Raw genomic sequence first — 18,422 nt, forward strand, 5'->3', positions numbered from 1 at the left:
GGACAGAGATCAACTACTTATGGATAATCATACATATACACATTTCCAATTTAAGTACTCCCAACACTCAGAAGCCCTTTACCTACAAAACATAGTTTCAGTCACTATCTCTTATGTCCGCATGGGCAGAACAGGCAGGATTAGTGAAAAAAATAAACAACAAAGCCCCTTTTAAATAAAGACTGATCATCAGAGTAGCAAAATAAAACCTTTTAACAAAATGTCTTATTTAAACTGGTTAGGGAAAAAAAAAAAGAACTTAAGTAATAACCTAAGCAATTATTCTCTTTAAATACAAAAGCAGGGCACAACGGTTCACATCACGGCCATACAGTGAGTGAATGTCTGTAGTCTTAGAACGGGGAGGTAGAGATTAATAGATTCTGGGAGTTTGCTGGCTACCAGCTTACCAGGAAACGGGTTCAGACAGACAGACAGAAACACAGACACAGAGAGAGAGAGAGAGAGAGAGAGAGAGAGAGAGAGAGAGAGAGAGAGAGAGAGAGAGAGAGAGAGAAAGAGAAAAAAAGAGAGAGAGAGAACGAACAGACACGAGCACTACATTCCTTACATTCCTGGGCAGGAGTCTAATACCACGATGAGCTAAACAATCTGAGTTCAAGTTTAACAAATTGCACTGCATGCAGATACATTATTGCAATCTTTTCCACTGCAGACTTCATGCCCACAGAGAGAACAGAAGATAACACAAAAAGGAGAAATCATCACAATGTCAGACTTCTCAACAAAACCAAACTACTATACAGACAAAGGATACTAATGCATGAGAATGGCCTACACTGTTTTTCTCTTGGACAGTTAACTAATCCAGGAGCAAAATACCCTCCCCCAACAACACACTTTTTTTTGGTCACAAAATGGTAAGGAAGTGACAATCCAGATGGATTATTATATGAGAGCTCAGAAGGGCAAAAACCTCTAAAAGGGAGTTAATAAAACTAATATATTTGACCACAGAAAATAGAAGCCAGGTGTGGAGGCTTACATCTACAACTCCAGCACTTGGGAAGCCAAGGGAGGTCAGGAGTTCAAAGTTATCCTTGGCTACATAAGACCTGTCTCAAAACCACGGCAAGCAAACAACAAAAGAATCACAAGAATGAGTACTCACATAGTTAAGAAAAAAAAAAAAATCATATATAAGTACAATTATTAACCCAGCGAGAAAGTGACATTATTCAAGTAAGAGAAGATAAACCTAAGAAACAACTTAGCTTTGCAGATATTTACTCTTACAAGAGGTAAACACTGAACCAAACAAACAAAAAGAAGGGTAAGCTCTGACTTAATTCTATTAAAAATTGTACTATAACTAACCATAGTGAAAAGGTAGAAATGAGGGAGGAATGTTACACTAAACTAAATTCTCATCTATCAGAATATCATATAGTAATTAAAAAAATCAATAACTAGAATTACAAGAAAAACCTAGAGTTGGACACAGAGATCCACTACTAAGGGTGAGGTGGCAGGGTGGCTGGTTCTATTATCTTTCAGCAGATGTCTTTTTCTTATCATACGCATCTATTTTCAAAAAAGTACTTTTTGAGACAGTCTCTCTATACAGCCCTGGCTGATCTGGAAATTAGAGCTGCCTACCTCTACCTCCTGAGCACTCAGGAACATTGTATTTATTTAACTTACGTGAAAGCTATTTTATTTTTACGGCATCATCAACTTCGTGCACAAGATTAAAGCACTGTGCTATAATGCATTTCGCTTTAGTCTAAATGTAGCATGAATCTTAAAGAGTCTTATTAATAAAAACAAACCTGGAGCTGGGTATTGGGTTAAATGCTAGAAGATCAGAGAAGCACAACAAGCCACAGCCACCTCACCTTGCCAGTTCCTCAGGTGATCCTGTCTCCTGAGACTGGATGCCTCTCAGCTTAACTGTGCTGCTCAAAGCCCAAAAGCTTAATGAACCTAGTTCCTGGTTTTCATGCCTTATATACCTTTCTGCCATCACTTCCCGGGATTAATGATGTCACCATGCCTGGCCGTTTCCAGTGTGGCCTTGAACTCACAGAGATCTGCATGGATCTCTGCCTCCCAAGTGATGGGATTAAAGGTGTGTGTGCCACCATTCTCTGGCCTCTATATCTAGTGGCTGTTCTGTTCTCTGACCCCAGATAAGTTTATTAGGGTGCACAATATTTTGGGGAACACAATATCACCACATCTAAATGAACGTTGAGCACAACTAAACTATATAAATATACAGTATTTAGCTCATTTATGAATCGAAGATGTGGATGGCACAATTATTCTAAGCTAAGCAAGTAGTTACTTAATGGAAAGGGCCTGAGAGCTGTGTTGTGACACAGACTTTTAGTTTCAGTAATTAGGAGGCAGAAGCAGAATCAGAAGTTCAAGGTAATCTTGAGCTACACAGTGGTTTCAAATAAGTCTAGGCTACATGAAGCCCTATCTTAAGAAAACAAATACTATGTAATATCATTTTAGCCTTATTACATTCATCCAGTTTCATACCAATAAACAATTAAATTTTCATAAGGCAATAATTAAACTTTTCAGAAACACCAACTTGCATAACTAATATAATTACGTTTTTTAAATAGCAAGAAGTCAAGAAGCAGGATGACAAGATCAAGGCCTGCCTAGGCTACTCCATTCCAAGATGAGCCAGGTCAACTTAGTGAGATCCCATCTCAAGATAAAAAAGAGCATGAGGCTCTTGGTTTACTTTGCAGAATAACAGGAGAATATAGAATCAAGACGAGGAAGTCCTCAAATCAAAACTAGCTGAAAAGCCTATACTCACATAGGAAGTTCTAGAAGTTAAAAATCATCAGGAAGGTAAAAAGGGATTCAAGGTTTTCTGACACTCAACTATCAGAAAAACACAAGTAAAAGTAAAAGACACACCAGCCAGGTGTGGTGGTGCACACTTTTAGTCCCAAGACTTGGGAAACAGTCAGATGCATCTCTGAGCAGCCCGGTCTACATAACAAATTCCAGGCCGGCCATGGGTACCTAGCAGATTTTGTCTCAAAAAGCAAAGGAAACACACAAAAGTCACAAAATAACAAACTAGAAAGAAAAATCAATTACTGTCAAATCTCACTGGCTGTGGACATGCTTCTCAGCACCCCACTCCAAGTGCGTTAAAGCACTCCCCTAGGATTGATTTCCTGCCTTCGACAGGTGCTGTTTTCCTCTGACCCAGTGATGCGACCGTAAGTTAGAGCAACTGTAGTGTGGCAGCCAATTAATCTGCTAATGTGAATATTTTACTACTTAAAAGTTACAATTTAAAGTTATTTCTGTAAAACAATCACTCATTTACTCTATCTTTTCTTCACTGGCAATTCCAGGGAGAGAACAGCCAAGTTTGAGACCAAGGAGCATTAAAAATTCATTATAGCATCAAAAATCTCTAGATTATGAATTTTTGAACTATAAAATGGCATTATATCTTTGGTATATCCAAAGAAACCTCAATTTTTTTTTCTTCTTAGTCAAATTACCTGGACCAACGTGCATTTTAAAAATTTATAAGCAGGGGCTGGAGCAATGGCTTAGAGGTTATGAGCACTGGTCGCTCTTCCAGAGAACAGGAGTTCAGTGCCCAGCATCCACATGGAGGGTCACAACAGTATGTAATACCAGCTCTAGAGGACCCAACGGCCTCCAAGGGTACCCAGTGCACACAATGCACAGACATACAGGCAGGCAAAACACTATACACATAAAATAATAAATAAATATAGGCAGTTATTGGTGAGTGGTACACACCTATAATTTAGCACTCTTGAGGCTAAGGTAAGGGGATCAAGAACCGCAGACCTGTGTAACAAAACACTGCCACTCAGAAAGAGGAAGAGGGAGAAGGAAGGAGGAAGAAGGGAAGGAGAAAAGGAAGGAAGGACCAAGGAGGAAAAGGAACTAAAGGAGTAAACCACCAAGATTACCCAGAGAGAAGACAGTTGTGTATTCTAGACAGTCACGCATTCTATACATCGGTATAGACTAATCAATCATTGTTAAATTCAACAACTTATAAAGACAGTTAAAATGTCTACTTTTATGTTTGTCTGTGCAGTGCGTTTACCCAACTTTGAGGAGTTGCTTCTATTTGCTTATATACCTAAGAGAAAAAAAATTCAGGCATACCAGTGGTCAACTACTTGAGTACTTTTTACCAACTTCCTGAGAAAGTGGCATGATTGAGTAAGTCAGGCACAGTGTAACCAAAAGACTGTTTAAAAGCACAGAATACCAAAACCTCTGCAAACAGATCTTGTAGGAAAGCAATGTGGCCACTGAGGGCTTCAGAGTGTTCTCCCACACAAGTTTACCCCAGGGAACAAGGACTGTAAGTTGAGAGTGAGGGGATGGGGAAGGCAAAGGAGAAGTTTTCACTAAACAGCAGTGAAGTACCAAGCAGATCCATTTCAACCATGCTAAGACTCATCATGAGCCTGCCAAGTGTACACACACAAATACAGTCACACAGTCTCAAACTGATGAACCACTAGAACTAGTTCCGCTGTCTATAAAGAACTTACTAACCAAACTGGGGGTCAGGAGAGCATAGGAACCTAAGAACCTTCAAGATTCTGTTGAAGGAAAGGGAGGAACACAGAACACAACAGATTCCAAGATTGTGACTGTCAGACATAGGTTGCCTTCAGTTTGAGGTTCTGAGCATGCCTGGGTCAGGACACTTGTTGGGCAGGCAAGGACATTCCTAAGTGTGTGAAGTATTTCCTAAGTAGGTCCACAAATCTGGGTTGTGTGCACATTTTAAAAGGTACTTGGGAATTCATCCTTCTTATCTTTACACAAATCTATTTCCTCAAATGCAGTTTATCTTTGTAAAAAAAGAATGAACAGGTTGACCCATTTTCCTGTCTCCAAGCAATACACCATTTCATGAGAAACAACACTAAAAAACAGTTCACAAAAATGTTAACTAATCTTAAGGGGGTTTTGTATCTTAAAACACATGGGTCACCTCTAAAATCCTGTAAACCTCATTAAGGAATTCTTACCCCCAATTTTTTCTTTTGTAGCTTCATTTGTTAAGCAATACTACAGATTGAGCATTATCTTCAAGCCTTTAGTATTTAAGGCAAGAAACACACTTTTTCAAAATGGCTAGGAACATTTCCGATACAGTGACAGATTACCATGAAAAATTTAATAAACTGTTGAAAATAAAGGGGTATTTAAGGTATGTGTGGTGTTTCTGGTGTAGGAAAATAATTAAGACTATTCTTTCTTTGAATGCTAGAGGAAAATAAAGACTAGTAATACCCGAATCAGAAAAATGCTGGCCAACTGGTTAGATAAACACAGACATGTGAAAGGACACTAACACATAGATCAAGATACAGTTGTAATCTCAGACTAAGGACTAAAAAATCCACTATGGAAGCAAAATAAACAGAAGGAAGGTGATATTTTAAAAATTAAATTTCCCTCATAAAGTTTAGCTTAAGTCTACTTGCTTCCCTTTGCCTCAAATTTCAAAGTTGTCCATTTGTTTTCTATTTCTTTCCTGTTCCAATCACATTTTTAACTCCTTGTCCTGTAAACACCTAATCAAAATCACTGAAGGTCTCCAATCAGATCAGATTCAATGGCTAAAGGCTCTTAACATAGTTTATATGGCAGTAACACTAGAAAGCTCACCATGTCTTCCTTCCTGCAGGATACTTACTTCACTCGGTTTCAGAACACATTTTCTGCTTCTTCTAGTTTCTTTTCTTTTTTGAGACAGGACCTCGTTATATAGACCAGGCTGACCCCAAACTCATGAGATCTGCCTGCCTGTCTCCTGAGTGCTGAGACCAAAGGCATGCACCACCACACTCATCTGGCTCTTCTACTCTGATGATTCCTCTTGTTCTAATCTTTTCCTGGAGATTTGAACTTAAGTCTTCATGCTTGAGCAGCAGAGACTCCCTAGCCCTCCCCCCATGAATATTTTTAAGTGAAACATCACCCCCCTGCTGTGCTACACTAATCCACTACAGGGAAATAGTTTAACAAAATATTGTCAGAATAAGCAACTTCCCTTAGTTTTCCAATCCATTGGAATGAAATTCTCACAGGAGAGTATATCTCAGTGTTTAAGATCCCTCCCCCAATTCACAGGTTCAAATCCTACCCCCTAAAAGGTGACAGCACTGAGAAGAAGGGCTGGGCTTTGGGGAAGTGAGGAGATGCTGAGACAGAGCTTTATGTCGTAAAAGAATGCTGCTAGCTAGTCCCTTCTACCATTTGAGGACAGAATGAGAAAGCAGTCTGAGGAAGAAGGCCCTCACCAGGCAGGCATGTAATTTTCCACCACCATCACCTGGACTTTCAAAGCTCTAGACCTGGAGCAAATAAATGTTAACTTTTTAGATGGCACCTGATTTATGGTTTTGTGATAGCATAAGGTCTAAGTAAGACACAGGATAGAAGTGGGGACATGGCTCAGTGGTTAAGAGCACTTACTGCTCTTGCAGAGGACCTGAGTTCAGTTTCAGCACCTATGTGGCAGCTCATGGCTGTGTATCTGACGCCCTCTTTTGACTGGCCTGCATGGGTTCCTGCACACATATAGTGCACATACACATACCCAAATATGCACATATACAAATATATACATAATTTTAAGGTTTATTTTACTTCATGTGTATGTTTTGTACCATGTGTACCTGTTAGATTCCCTGGAACTGGGGTTTTGGATGGTTGTGAGCCACTGTATGGATCAAACATCCTGGGTCCTCTCCAAGAGCAACAAATGTTCTTCACCACTGAGCCATCTTTCCTGCCACACATAAACCTCTTTCTCTCTCTCTCTCTCTCTCTCTCTCTCTCTCTCTCTCTCTCTCACACACACACACACACACACACACACACACCCCAAAACCCCACAGGAAAAATAGGAAAGATGGAGGAAATGAGAATAGTAAAAAAAAAAAAATCATAGTATAATAAAAATAAACCTCATTAAGTAAGTATTCTATTCTGGCTTGATCTTACAAGGAACCAGGTGAAATAATTTCACAATAAAAAAAAAATCACAATATTACTCAATAAATGATAAGTTAGTAAGTAACTTGATAAAATTGTCTTCATACTACTCTATGTCTATAAACAGACATACAGCATCTGAAGTATAGTGAAAACTAAATATTACTTAACATTCTCTTTTTTTGCAAGCTACCATGGTATGTCTCTGTAACTCAATTAACCCAACAAATGACCTTACAAATTCTGAATATTAACTCTGGCAAAAGCATAATGAGATCAAAGGGTGCCTTAAAGAAAGCACGAGCTAAGCACGTGATATGTCATTCAGAACCAAGGTCCATGCCAGTCTGTTTCAAATGTTCCTGTTTAACACGACAGCCTTCAGTAAAAATCTCCTGGGATCCTGATGTGCACACTTGAGTATACACAATTTTAATTATCAGGAAAGGAACTCAAAGGCTCTCGTGTTAAGAAAGCCCTTGCCTAAGAATAAATGCCACTAAGAAAGGTTGAGTGTAATCCAAAGAATACCATGTGAGGAAGCCCAGACAGAATCTACACAGACACGCCTCTTCTGTGAAGTAAAACAACTTATGACTTCTAGTATAAAGCTGATCCTATCATAATAAAAAAAAACCCTAGCACTTACAAAGAACACACTAAATTACTGCCAAAGAATAAACAATTCTGACATATAAATTAGACATTTTCAATTAAGAACATTTCCAACATAACCTGCCTTGCATCTCCACATTTATCACATACAACACCTCCAGAATGAGATACAGAACCGAATTTATGTAGAATCATCAAGACTTTTACTATTACTTATGACTCATTTTACATATTATGAAAATGTTTGACCTTACCTTAGAGAACTTTTTTTGACATCTGTATTTTTTCTATATTTTGATCAAAATAACCTTTGCTATCACCTATCACTCTGTTTCTCTGAAGAGTGTATGTTAAATCACTTAGGCAACCACTATTACAAATATGAAATCGAGATGAAATGCTAAGGAAGGGAATTTACAAGCCCAAACACTGTATCTTGTCCCAGTTAACATTCTACTGTGCACATTCTAGACTTCTTTGGGAACTGATATTTTTGGATCCCATAAAAATCCTCCATTCCAGCTCTCAACCAGAAAAACTAAATAGAATGGCCTAAATTCATAAGTATTAATAAACACAACGTGATCCTAATATAAGCTGGAAAATTAATGCACTCGTGCTAACATTTATTTCATATACAAGTGCGCTCTATCTTTAACAAAACTTGCAAAACATGAAACCTGAACACAGAACAACAAACATTAGGAGCCACAGAAGGGCCTGCCTTAGAAGAGACATCAACTTTGTTTTACAGGTGAAGTGATTAAAATGAGTTCTGTCTATTTTTTTACTCAAATTAAAACAATCAGCCTGAACTACATCTATGGTCTTCTAACTTGCAGGTGTCGCCAGAAGATCTAATTACAAGTAGAAATCCAATAACTTCAGGACAATACATCTTTACTTTCCCTTACCCCACCCCGCAACACACACAGAATTTAATAACATGTTTTAAAGGCCTGGGGATGGAGCCCTGTGGTGGAGAATTTGCCTAGCATGTGCAAAGTTCAGGTACAGCAGAGATTTAATTAGCCCTTTACTGGCAGTAAATATTTCAGAAACATGAAAAGCAAACTGGTTCTCACAAAATTAGAAGTTGTTTTAATGCCAGAGTAGTGGACGGTTCAAAATTGGTAAATAACAAATGTTGGATTAAATGTGTGCATACTAAGGAAAGCATTGTCATTATTAGCAACAGAACTAATTAACTCAAAGCAAACAAGCACGAAGAGAGTGCGTGTGTATTCTTTTGATATTCTAAAGCGATTGATCCAAAAATCAAACCCTTGGGGTTTGAGAATAGTACTTTATTTCTACTACACAGATTAGAAAGTTAATTCACCATAGCTGTTTTTATGGCGTTATAATCTTACAGATAAAACGTTGTTCTGTTTATCTAAATAATTGGGAAGGACCATATCGAATGGAGGAACAAAGTTGGCTCGGCAAAATGGCTGTGGCATCAGCAAACGAGACTTCAGGCTCCATCCTAATCCTGTACACATATATAGTTAAACATTCATCTAAGTGCATGACTTCTCTCAACCCACCCCTTCTCCAAAGCAGAGCGTGCTCAGAGGGCTGGTTTTCCTCAAAATAAATAAAAATAACAAGAGAAAAGACTTCAAAGCCACTACCGCTTTGCACCATCTCCCGCAAGCGGGACAAGCGAGGGAAGAGGAAAAATTTTCCCGGGCTGGAAATAACCTCCAGGTCCCCGGGGGTGAGAGGCACAACAACGCCTTCCCCGACGGCTGCGACGCCCCGCCAGCAGCAACCGCGCAGCGGCGGCCGGAAACAAGGTGGCCCGCGAACGTGGGCAACGTGAGGCCCAGGCGCGCGGGGCGAGGAGGCCGAGGCGGCTCCCATTTTGTCGCCAGGCCAAGCCTCCTACGTGAGGCCGGGGTCCGTGCGCCTCGGCCGCCGCGCAGCAGACAAGCTAGGCCGCGGCTCCCGCCCAACCCCCGCCCAGGCCCGGCGTGGCCTCGGCGGGCCCGCGGCTGGGTCCGCGCGCAGCCTCCACCCCGCGCGCCCCACCGACCTACCCCCCGGCGAACAGATGCACCAGCGTGTCCCTCTGGCTCATTCTCTCTTCTGCATGTCCCCCGGGCGCAGAGGCGGGACGCGGACTCAGCAGCCCGCCACAGTCAGAGGCGTGGGCCGAGAGGGGACGCCGGGGGAGCGGGCGGAGCCGCAGCGACGGAAGGCCACCGGCGAACCCTCCCGGCGGCGTTCCTGATTCAGCGACCTCCGCCAGACTGCGCAGCCCGAGTCCCGAGGAGTCGGACGTCCCTACATAAACAGAAGCTCCTATTGGTCTAGGCCGCGTGACGTCACGAGCCCCGCACGCCTCTTTCACGTGATCGCGGAGGGGGCGGGGAGGGGGCGGGGGGGGGGAGCTCCTCAATGAAGGGCCGCGGGGCAGGATGGGAGCGCGTGCAGGAGTGTCGTCGGCCGACTGGCCCTCGCACCTGATCCGCTAATCCGGGAGGCTGCCCAGCCGTCGCCCGGGGTTTGCCTTGGAGATCGCTGAATGCTTGGAAAGGCTGGTGCACAGATCCTCGTGGGCAGGCTCACAAACAGCACAGTACTAAACGTGATCGTTAAACGTTGGTGTTAAATTGGGATCTGTAGGGCAGTGGCGAGATAAATCACGAAACTTTTTGTCAGGAGAGGGCTGCAAAAGCCTCACTGTGAAACTAACCCTGGTAGGTCTGGGGCTCGCAATAAAGTTCAGGCTGGCCTCCAATTCACAGAGACCGGCATGCCTTAGCCTCCTAAGTGGTGGGATTAAAGACGTTCCATACTCTGCAGAACATTCATTCCTGGGATGGAATGCTGACAGAGAATTCCTGACAGGAATAAGGTAGAGTCATGTGTGTGTGTGTCTGGGGGGGCGGGGGAGAATCTTCAGTGTCTTAAGGAAAGGGCAAGTAGATTAATCTGAAGGTTGACTACAGGAATAAACTACTTATTTTATTGGTCAACACATGTTTCTTATATGTATACGTAGGACTAAGGAAAGTGTTTTCTTTCTCTAGAAAATGGTCATTATTTTTAATTTTTGTTAACTGGCAATTATTTCCAAGGCACAAATGAACAGGCAAAATAATATAATAGATACCAATATGCTAATCACACAGAAGGAACAATTTAGTAGAATATTTTAAGGTGTGTTACTTTTGTTTATATTGCATTTGTTTAACTCTGTGAAGCTGTGTTACTGTGCCCGTCTAACACACCTGATGGTCTAATAAAGAACTGGCCAATAGCAAGGCAAGAGAAAGGATTAGCGGGGCTGTCAGACAAAGAGACTATATAGAGGGAGAAATCTGGGAGGAGAGATCTAGATCTAGGAGCAGCCAGAGAAGGAGGAGGACTCCAGGTGCTAGGCACACAGCAGCCATGGAGTAAGATACAGAAGTAAGAGAACGGGAAAAGCCCAGAGGCAAAGGTAGACGGGAGAAGTTAAGGAAAGCTGACTAGAAACTAAGCAAGCTAAGACCGGGCATTCATAATTAAGAATAAGCCTCCGTGTGTAATTTATTTGGGAGCTGGATGGCAGACCCCCCCAAAAGCAAAACAAATTTTGTTGTTTTTTTTCCTCCTCATATAACTGCCCTTCCATTTGCAGGGACCCCATCACCCTTTCCAGCCTACATGGAATTCTCCAGAGCCACTTTCCTGGCGGCACCGCTTCCTTGACAAAAGTCTCTAATTGCCTTAGCTCTCTCCATGTTTGACCTGCACCTAAATTCCTACAAAATGTACAGGCTGCAAGTGTTCACACCACAGTAGAGGACTGAGTGAGTAAAAATATTTAAAGAACCTCAACGGTTTGGAGTAAGTGCCAGTGATTGTGTTCCTTCTTGTTTTGATTATTATTGCTGTTGGGGGAGGGGCGCGTGCAGTCAAAGTACTTTGCCCAAGGTTACCCATTTCCTCCTAGAATAGCTCGGATTTGAATCCAGGAGAGTCTGACTTCAGGGCTTTAGTTGTTAAAATAATAGCTGTCTATTAGAGCAGAGCTAGAGGAGCAGACTCCAAGAGTGACAAGCCTGGCCAAATGCCAGAAGTTCTGGCATGACATCCATTGGGTGTTTCTATCCCACCGAAGTTCTGGTGAGACAATTCCCATAACAATAGTTGTTAAAATGTGTGGTTTGGTGGGTTTTGGTATATATTCCTGGTTGTGCAACCCTCACCTACCTAATTCTGGAAGCTTCCTCACCCCAGTGCAAACACATATTTGTTAGTAGTCACTCCCATTCTCCTCTCCTCCTACTCCCTGCAAACCACTGGTCTATTTTTTACCCTCTGGTTTTGCCTGTGCTGCACATTACGTATAAGTAAATAATACGATGTGTGACCTTGATGAATTGTAGCATGCTGCATGATGGGTACTTCATTCCCTTTCATGGCTGATATTCCTTGCTTGGCTAGATCACAGTATGATCCATATTCAGTGAATGGTCACTTGGATTGTTTTCACGCTGAGGTTATTACCAATGCTGCAGCTATGGACAAGTTCTACTGTGGACATATTTCTGTGCAATCCATTACAATTACATGTTTCTGTAATTCCTAGATCAGTGACAAGTCCGGTATTGCTATTTCCTTTTCTGACTCTCTTAGAGGCCACTGTGGAAGCAGACTCTGACTGAACACATTTTTGGCTAAATCGGGGCAGGGGGAGGGGGGGACCCACTGGGGCACAGCTGCTGAAGTCCACAAGGACTCAGGCTTGAGCTAACCGCCAAGCCTGCTACCAAGCCACAGCTCCATCATAACCTTCCTTATCTCTCTGGACTAGAACACCTCTTCAACAAATTCTTCCTACAGCCCCCTTTGCCCTTTCTTACAAGCTTCTGTGCGCTTTCCTGAAGGTTGGTATTAGGACCAGGTGAATGGAACCAAAAGGATGCTTCCCACCAGTTTGCCCACTCTGTCCCAATTTCTACCAAAGGGCTTCTGGATGGTGGGTCACCATCAGATGAGTCCCTCAAAACAAAGGCCTCAACTTCCTGGCTAATAATGATTTCTAATTTTGATTGCTAAAGAGTTGAAGGAAGTTCTTAGTAGCTATGGGGGTAGGGTGCAGTAGAGCACAGCTAGACTGATGCCACAGTGTTAATCTTGTTTTTTAATTTTTTTCCTGTTATTTTTGTTTCTTGTAGGTTTAGAAATTCTTATAAGCTTCATGCCTTAGGTTGGCACATCAATCGTGATGTCTGGAGGGTTTTTGTTGTGTAAGGTTGTATTGTTATGGTAACACACCATGACCAAAAACAACTTGAAGGAATTTATTTTGGCTTAGGGTTCAGGAGGGATAAGAGTGCATCATGGTGGGGTGGGGAAGCATGGCAGCCAGCTGTAGGCATGATGCCCGAGCAGGAAGCTGAGCACTCACATCCTCAAGGGGAACCTTGGAAGCAGAGACAGCCAACTGGAAGTGGCATGTCTTTTTGTGTCAGAGCCTGCTCCCAATGATGTATTTCCTCCAGTAAGGCTTCTTTGCCACCTAAACGTCTCCAAACAGTGCCACTGACTGAGGACCAAGAGTCCAAATGCCGGAAACTGTGGGGGACATTTCTCATTCAAACCCTCTCAAAGGGTAAGTAGATTCTTTTTACCAAATGTGGCATTTCTCTTTCTTTTTTCTTTCCTTTTCCTTTCTCTCTCTCTTTTTTTCTTTCTACCTTCCTTCCTTCCTTCCTTCCTTCCTTCCTTCCTTCCTTTCTTTCCTTTTCCTTTCTCTTTCTTTTTTCTTTTCTTTCTTTTTTTGTTTTGTTTTTGAGATGGGGTTTCAGGCATCCTGGCTGGTCTCAAACTTACTACTTCTTTGAGGATGACCTTGAACTTCTGATCCTGATTCCACCTCCCCAGAGCTGGATCACAGGTCTAGGCCTCCTGCCTGGCTTTTATGACAGCTGTGGTTTGAGTGTAGTGCTGCTGCTGGACCCCAGGGCTTCATGCTGTTAGGCAAGCCCTCTCCCAGCAGAGCCACACCCCTACTTCCTCATTTTACTTTTAGCAGTAAGTTCGAATGCAGAAGGGTTTGAAGAAAAAATTAAAATCTTCTTGCTGATATCCTTTCCCAAATCCTGTTTCTCAGTGGAAACCATTGTCCACAGTTGGGTGACTCTCCCTTTGGACACTTTATGCCATGGTGATGATAATCTTGAAGCACTTTATATGTATACAGCACTATGTATGGCTAGCCCTTGATTGCTTTGTTTGAAGATTCATTGAGTTACAATTGACATGTAGTAAACCACACAATTAAGTAATATAATTTGATGATATGTTATATGTATACATCAGAAGCACCACTGTAATAAAGGTAAATGATGTATCTATCAACTCCCTTCCACCCCATCCCTAAATCTCCTGCCCATTGTGGTTTTTCCAATTTTGTTTAGCCTTTCTAGGCAACCACTATATTTTCACTTATATTTGTCTATAATTTGATCTAAATAAAACCACAGAATGCACACATATATACATACATACCACATATGCATATGTGTGTTGGTTTCTTTTGATGAGCATAACTATTCTTTTTTTTTGGTTTTTCGAGACAGGGTTTCTCTGTGTAGCTTTGCGCCTCTCCTGGAACTCACTTGGTAGCCCAGGCTGGCCTCAAACTCACAGAGATCCGCCTGGCTCTGCCTCCCGAGTGCTGGGATTAAAGGCATGCGCCACCACCGTCCGGCCTGCATAACTATTCTTAGACTAATTCATGCAGTAGCGTGAATTGGTAGCTCATTTCTGGTCTGTGGCAGCCATTTAAGTTGCATGCAGTATTCAGTTATTACAAATAAAGTCCTTATGAACATTCATTTGTATCGACATATGCTTTTGTTCCTCTTATGTACCAGGCAGTGTTACAAATACTTGGCACATATTTAAATTAATCCTCTCTACATGCAGTATAAGGAAGTCCCATTTTACAGACAGGAAATTGAGATGCAGAGAGATTGTGGGACTCACTAAGCTGACTCAAATAGCAAGTGATGAGCTGGGCTGGAGAATTCGGGCTCTAAAGTTTGTTCTCACATCCTCTAGTCCACACTGATAGCTCAGTAGCCCCTCCCCACATTTAGAACATAAGCTGAAGTTCCTACAAAAACTTGAGCAGTTTTGAGGAGAGACATCAGATGATAAAAATCTGGAGAAGTGTGTACTTATATCTCAGCTCCAAATGGAAAATCCCAGGGTAATAGCTTCCTTAATGCAGTTTAATCTCCCCAGGATACCTTCCTATCAGCCACTCTGTGACGCTTATACTGAGTGACATTTAATGACTTAGCTATGAACACTGGTGATAAGCATTTAGAGGGAGTACTGGAGGTAGATAAGATACTTTCTTTACAAAGATGGAGTTTCCCTAAGGTGAATCAGCTGTTTACTTGTGGGAAATACTTTCTCAGGGCTCCCAAAACATGACCAAGATCCCCTGAAAAACTTCAACATTTTTATTTAAAAACTTTTTTTTCCCACACAGTCTATGACAAAATTCATGTGTTTCTCTAGAACCACTCCTGGTCTAACAAGCTGCATCAGTCAGGCTTCTCTAGAAGAACAGAACTGACAGAACGAATCTATACATAGTTGTGATGGCTATTTTTGGTTGTCAACTTGACTATATCTGGAATGAACTATAATGCAGAAATGGAGGGCACTCTTGTGATCCAGACCTCGAGGCAAGAAGACAACATGCCTGTGCTCCGGATCTTGAGGCTGGATGACACACACCTTTAATCCAGACTTTGAGGCTGGAAGGCACACCTTTAATCTGGGCCACACCTTCTGCTGGCAGCCTATATAAAGATAGTAGAAGGAGGAAGGGGGTGTGTTCTTTATTCGCCTGCTTGACCTTGCCTTGTCAGCACATCCGTCCCTTCACTGACATTGGAGTCTCCTTCGAGATTCCAGTATATACAGAAGACCAGCTGAGATACCCATCCTCATGGGATGGAGCAACTCTAGATGCTTGGACTTTCCATTCACAGCTAGCCATTGTTGGACTCAGCCTATAAGTCATTCCAATAAATCCATATATATATATATATATATATATATATATATATATATATGAATAGAGAATATATGAATAGAGACAAAGATTCATTCTATAAGCTCTGTGACTCTAGAGAACCCTGACTAATACAATACTAGAGTGATGTTCAGGCTGTGGTCCCACTAGTCCAGAAATGGCTATCTCCTGATGCAAAGGCCAAGAATCAGGTAGCTGTTCAGAACGTGAGGGTAGATGTCTCAGGTGGTTTTCAGTCTGTGCTGGAATTCCAAAGAAGTAGGTTCTAATATCAGCAAAGGAATTCCTCAGCAGCAGGATAGATGAACTCACCAGCACCAGAGAGGAAAAGCAGGAAAAAGCAAAAAGCTTCCTTCTTTCATGTCATTTATATGGGCTGCCACCAGAAGGTATGGTTCAAATTTAGGGTGAGCCTTCTGACCTCAAATGACCCAGATTTAATGTAAGACAAATTTCTAAATGGTCTTATTAATAAACAACCTGGGGCCAGATATTGGAGTGAAAAACCGAGAGATCAGAGGAAAAGTCAAGCCACAGCCAACCTTACCTTACCGACCCCTCAGCCTCCAAAGAGACCTACTTCCTGTATACCCATGCCTATATTTCTTTCTGTCCTGCCATCTTACTTCCTCTCTCTGCCCAGCTACATCACTTCCTGTCTGTCTGTATAGACCTCCATGGTTAGTACTGGGATTAAAGGCGTGTATTCCCATGAACTCACAGAGATCTACCTCTCGAATGCTAGGATTAAAGTCATGTGTTACCATTACCTGACTTCTGTTTACTATAGTGGCTGGCTTTTTCATCTGATCCTCAGATACACTTTATTGGGATACACAGATAAAATATCACCACAATTTAAGGTAGGCCTTCTGATCTCAAATGATCCAGATGTAGAGTGGGTCTTTCCACCTCAAATGATCTGATCAAGAAAAATCCCCCACAAGTGTGCCTGGTTGCTTTGGTTTTAGTTGATTACAGATGTAGTCAAGTTGACAACTAAGATTAACCATCCCATGTCCTTACCCACTAAGCCATTTCATGGTTCCTTGTAATTGTTTTTACTCTTTACTCTTTTGGGGGGCCTGCCACTCAGTTCCCAAATAAATACATGGAGGCTTATTCTTTCTTATGAATGCCTGGCCTTAGCTTGGCTTATTTCTAGCCAGCTGTTCTTAAAGTATCCTATCTACCTTTTGCCTTTGGGCTTTTACCTTTCTCTATTTCTGTATATCTTTTATTTCCTTTTTATTCTGTGTCTGGCTGTGCAGTTGGGTGTCTGGCCCCTGGAGTCCTCCTTTCCTCCTTTTGCTCCTTGATCATCTCTTCCCAGATTTCTCCTCCTATTTATTCTCTCTGCCTGCCAGCCCCACCTGTCCTTTCACCTGCCCAGCTATTGACTGTTCAGCTCTTTTATTAGACCAATCAGGTGTTTTAGGCAGGCAAAGCAACACAGCTTTACAGAGTTAAACAAATGCAACATAAAGAATGCAATACATCTTTGCATCATTAAACAAATGTTCCACAGCATAAACACATGTAACATATCTTCAACTAATATTCCACAACAGTCCCTAAATATTTGTTCTAAACAAACAAATCAATATAGTCAAGTAAACAGTCCAGATTGCAGTCCCCAAGCCCACACCCTCCCAGCTAGTCCCCAGCCCCATAGCTGGACCCTCCTCCCAATCCCAGAAGACTTCTGCCAAGCAGGTTCAGGCGACACCAGCCAGAATGGGTGAATGACCTGCCTAGCAGAAGAACTGTACCCCTCCCTGGATTCTGTCCACTGAGACCTTCTGTTACAGAATATTATTTTAAGGTATGTTACATTTGTTTATGCTGTGGAACATTTGCTTTAATGATGCAAAGATGTGCTACATTCTTTTGTGTTGCATTTGTTTAACTCTGTGAAGCTGTGCTACTTTGCCTGTTTAAAACACCTAATAGTCTAAAGAGCTAAAAGGCCAATAGCAAGGCAGGAGAAAGGATAGGCAGGGCTGGCAGGCAGAGAGAATAAATAGGAGGAGAAATCTGAGAGAAAAAAAGAAGAAAGAGCAAGAGAGATCAAGGAGTGACAAAAGAAGGGGCCATCCAGCCAGCCACACAGTCAACCACACAGTGAGAGTGAAAGTAAGATATGCAGAAGTAAGAAAAGGAAAAGCCCAGAAGCAAGAGATAGACGGGGATAATGTAAGAAAAGCTGGCTAGAAACAAGCCACGCTAAGGCTAGGCATTTATAATTAAGAATAAGCCTCCGGGCTGGAGAGATGGCTCAGTGGTTAAGAGCACCGACTGCACTTCTGGAGGACCCGGGTTCAATGCCCAGCACCCACATGGCAGCTAACAACTATCTGTAACTCCAAGATCTGATACCCTCACACAGACATACATGCAGGCAAAACAAATAAATAAAAATAATAAACTATTAAAAAAGAAAAGAATAAGCCTCTGTATGTGATTTATTTGGGAGCTGGGAGGCTCCCAAAAGAGCAAAAACATCCTTCCCCAGGCCAATGCCATCCCAGCTTATCCTTGGCCTTGCTCTGCTGGGCTCCCACCCCCAATCCAAGCAGGCTTCTGCCACTAAGGCATAGACCACATCAGCTAAAATGGGCCCAGACCACATAAACCAGAATGGGACTTCAGCAGACTGCATAGGCCCAGACACAGTCCACACCAGTTGGAAGAACAGACACCATAGGCCTGCATACAGTTCATGCCATCCGAA

General features: G+C 42.1%; 1 protein-coding gene across 1 annotated transcript in view; it reads right to left on the reverse strand.

Annotated features, from left to right (window-relative positions):
* The window catches only part of Slc25a36 (solute carrier family 25 member 36), a 32,370-nt gene extending 22,391 nt beyond the window's left edge, over positions 1-9,979 (reverse strand). Inside the window, exon 1 of the mRNA XM_052717628.1 lies at positions 9,675-9,979. Coding sequence (XP_052573588.1) covers positions 9,675-9,715 — 41 coding nt within the window. The 5' untranslated portion in view covers positions 9,716-9,979. The remainder of the gene's footprint in view (positions 1-9,674) is intronic.
* Between the last annotated feature and the right edge of the window lie 8,443 nt (positions 9,980-18,422).

This window comes from Peromyscus californicus, unplaced genomic scaffold (assembly GCF_007827085.1).
Source record: "Peromyscus californicus insignis strain IS unplaced genomic scaffold, ASM782708v3 Scaffold_11__1_contigs__length_118956290, whole genome shotgun sequence".
Taxonomy (NCBI): Eukaryota; Metazoa; Chordata; class Mammalia; order Rodentia; family Cricetidae; genus Peromyscus; species Peromyscus californicus.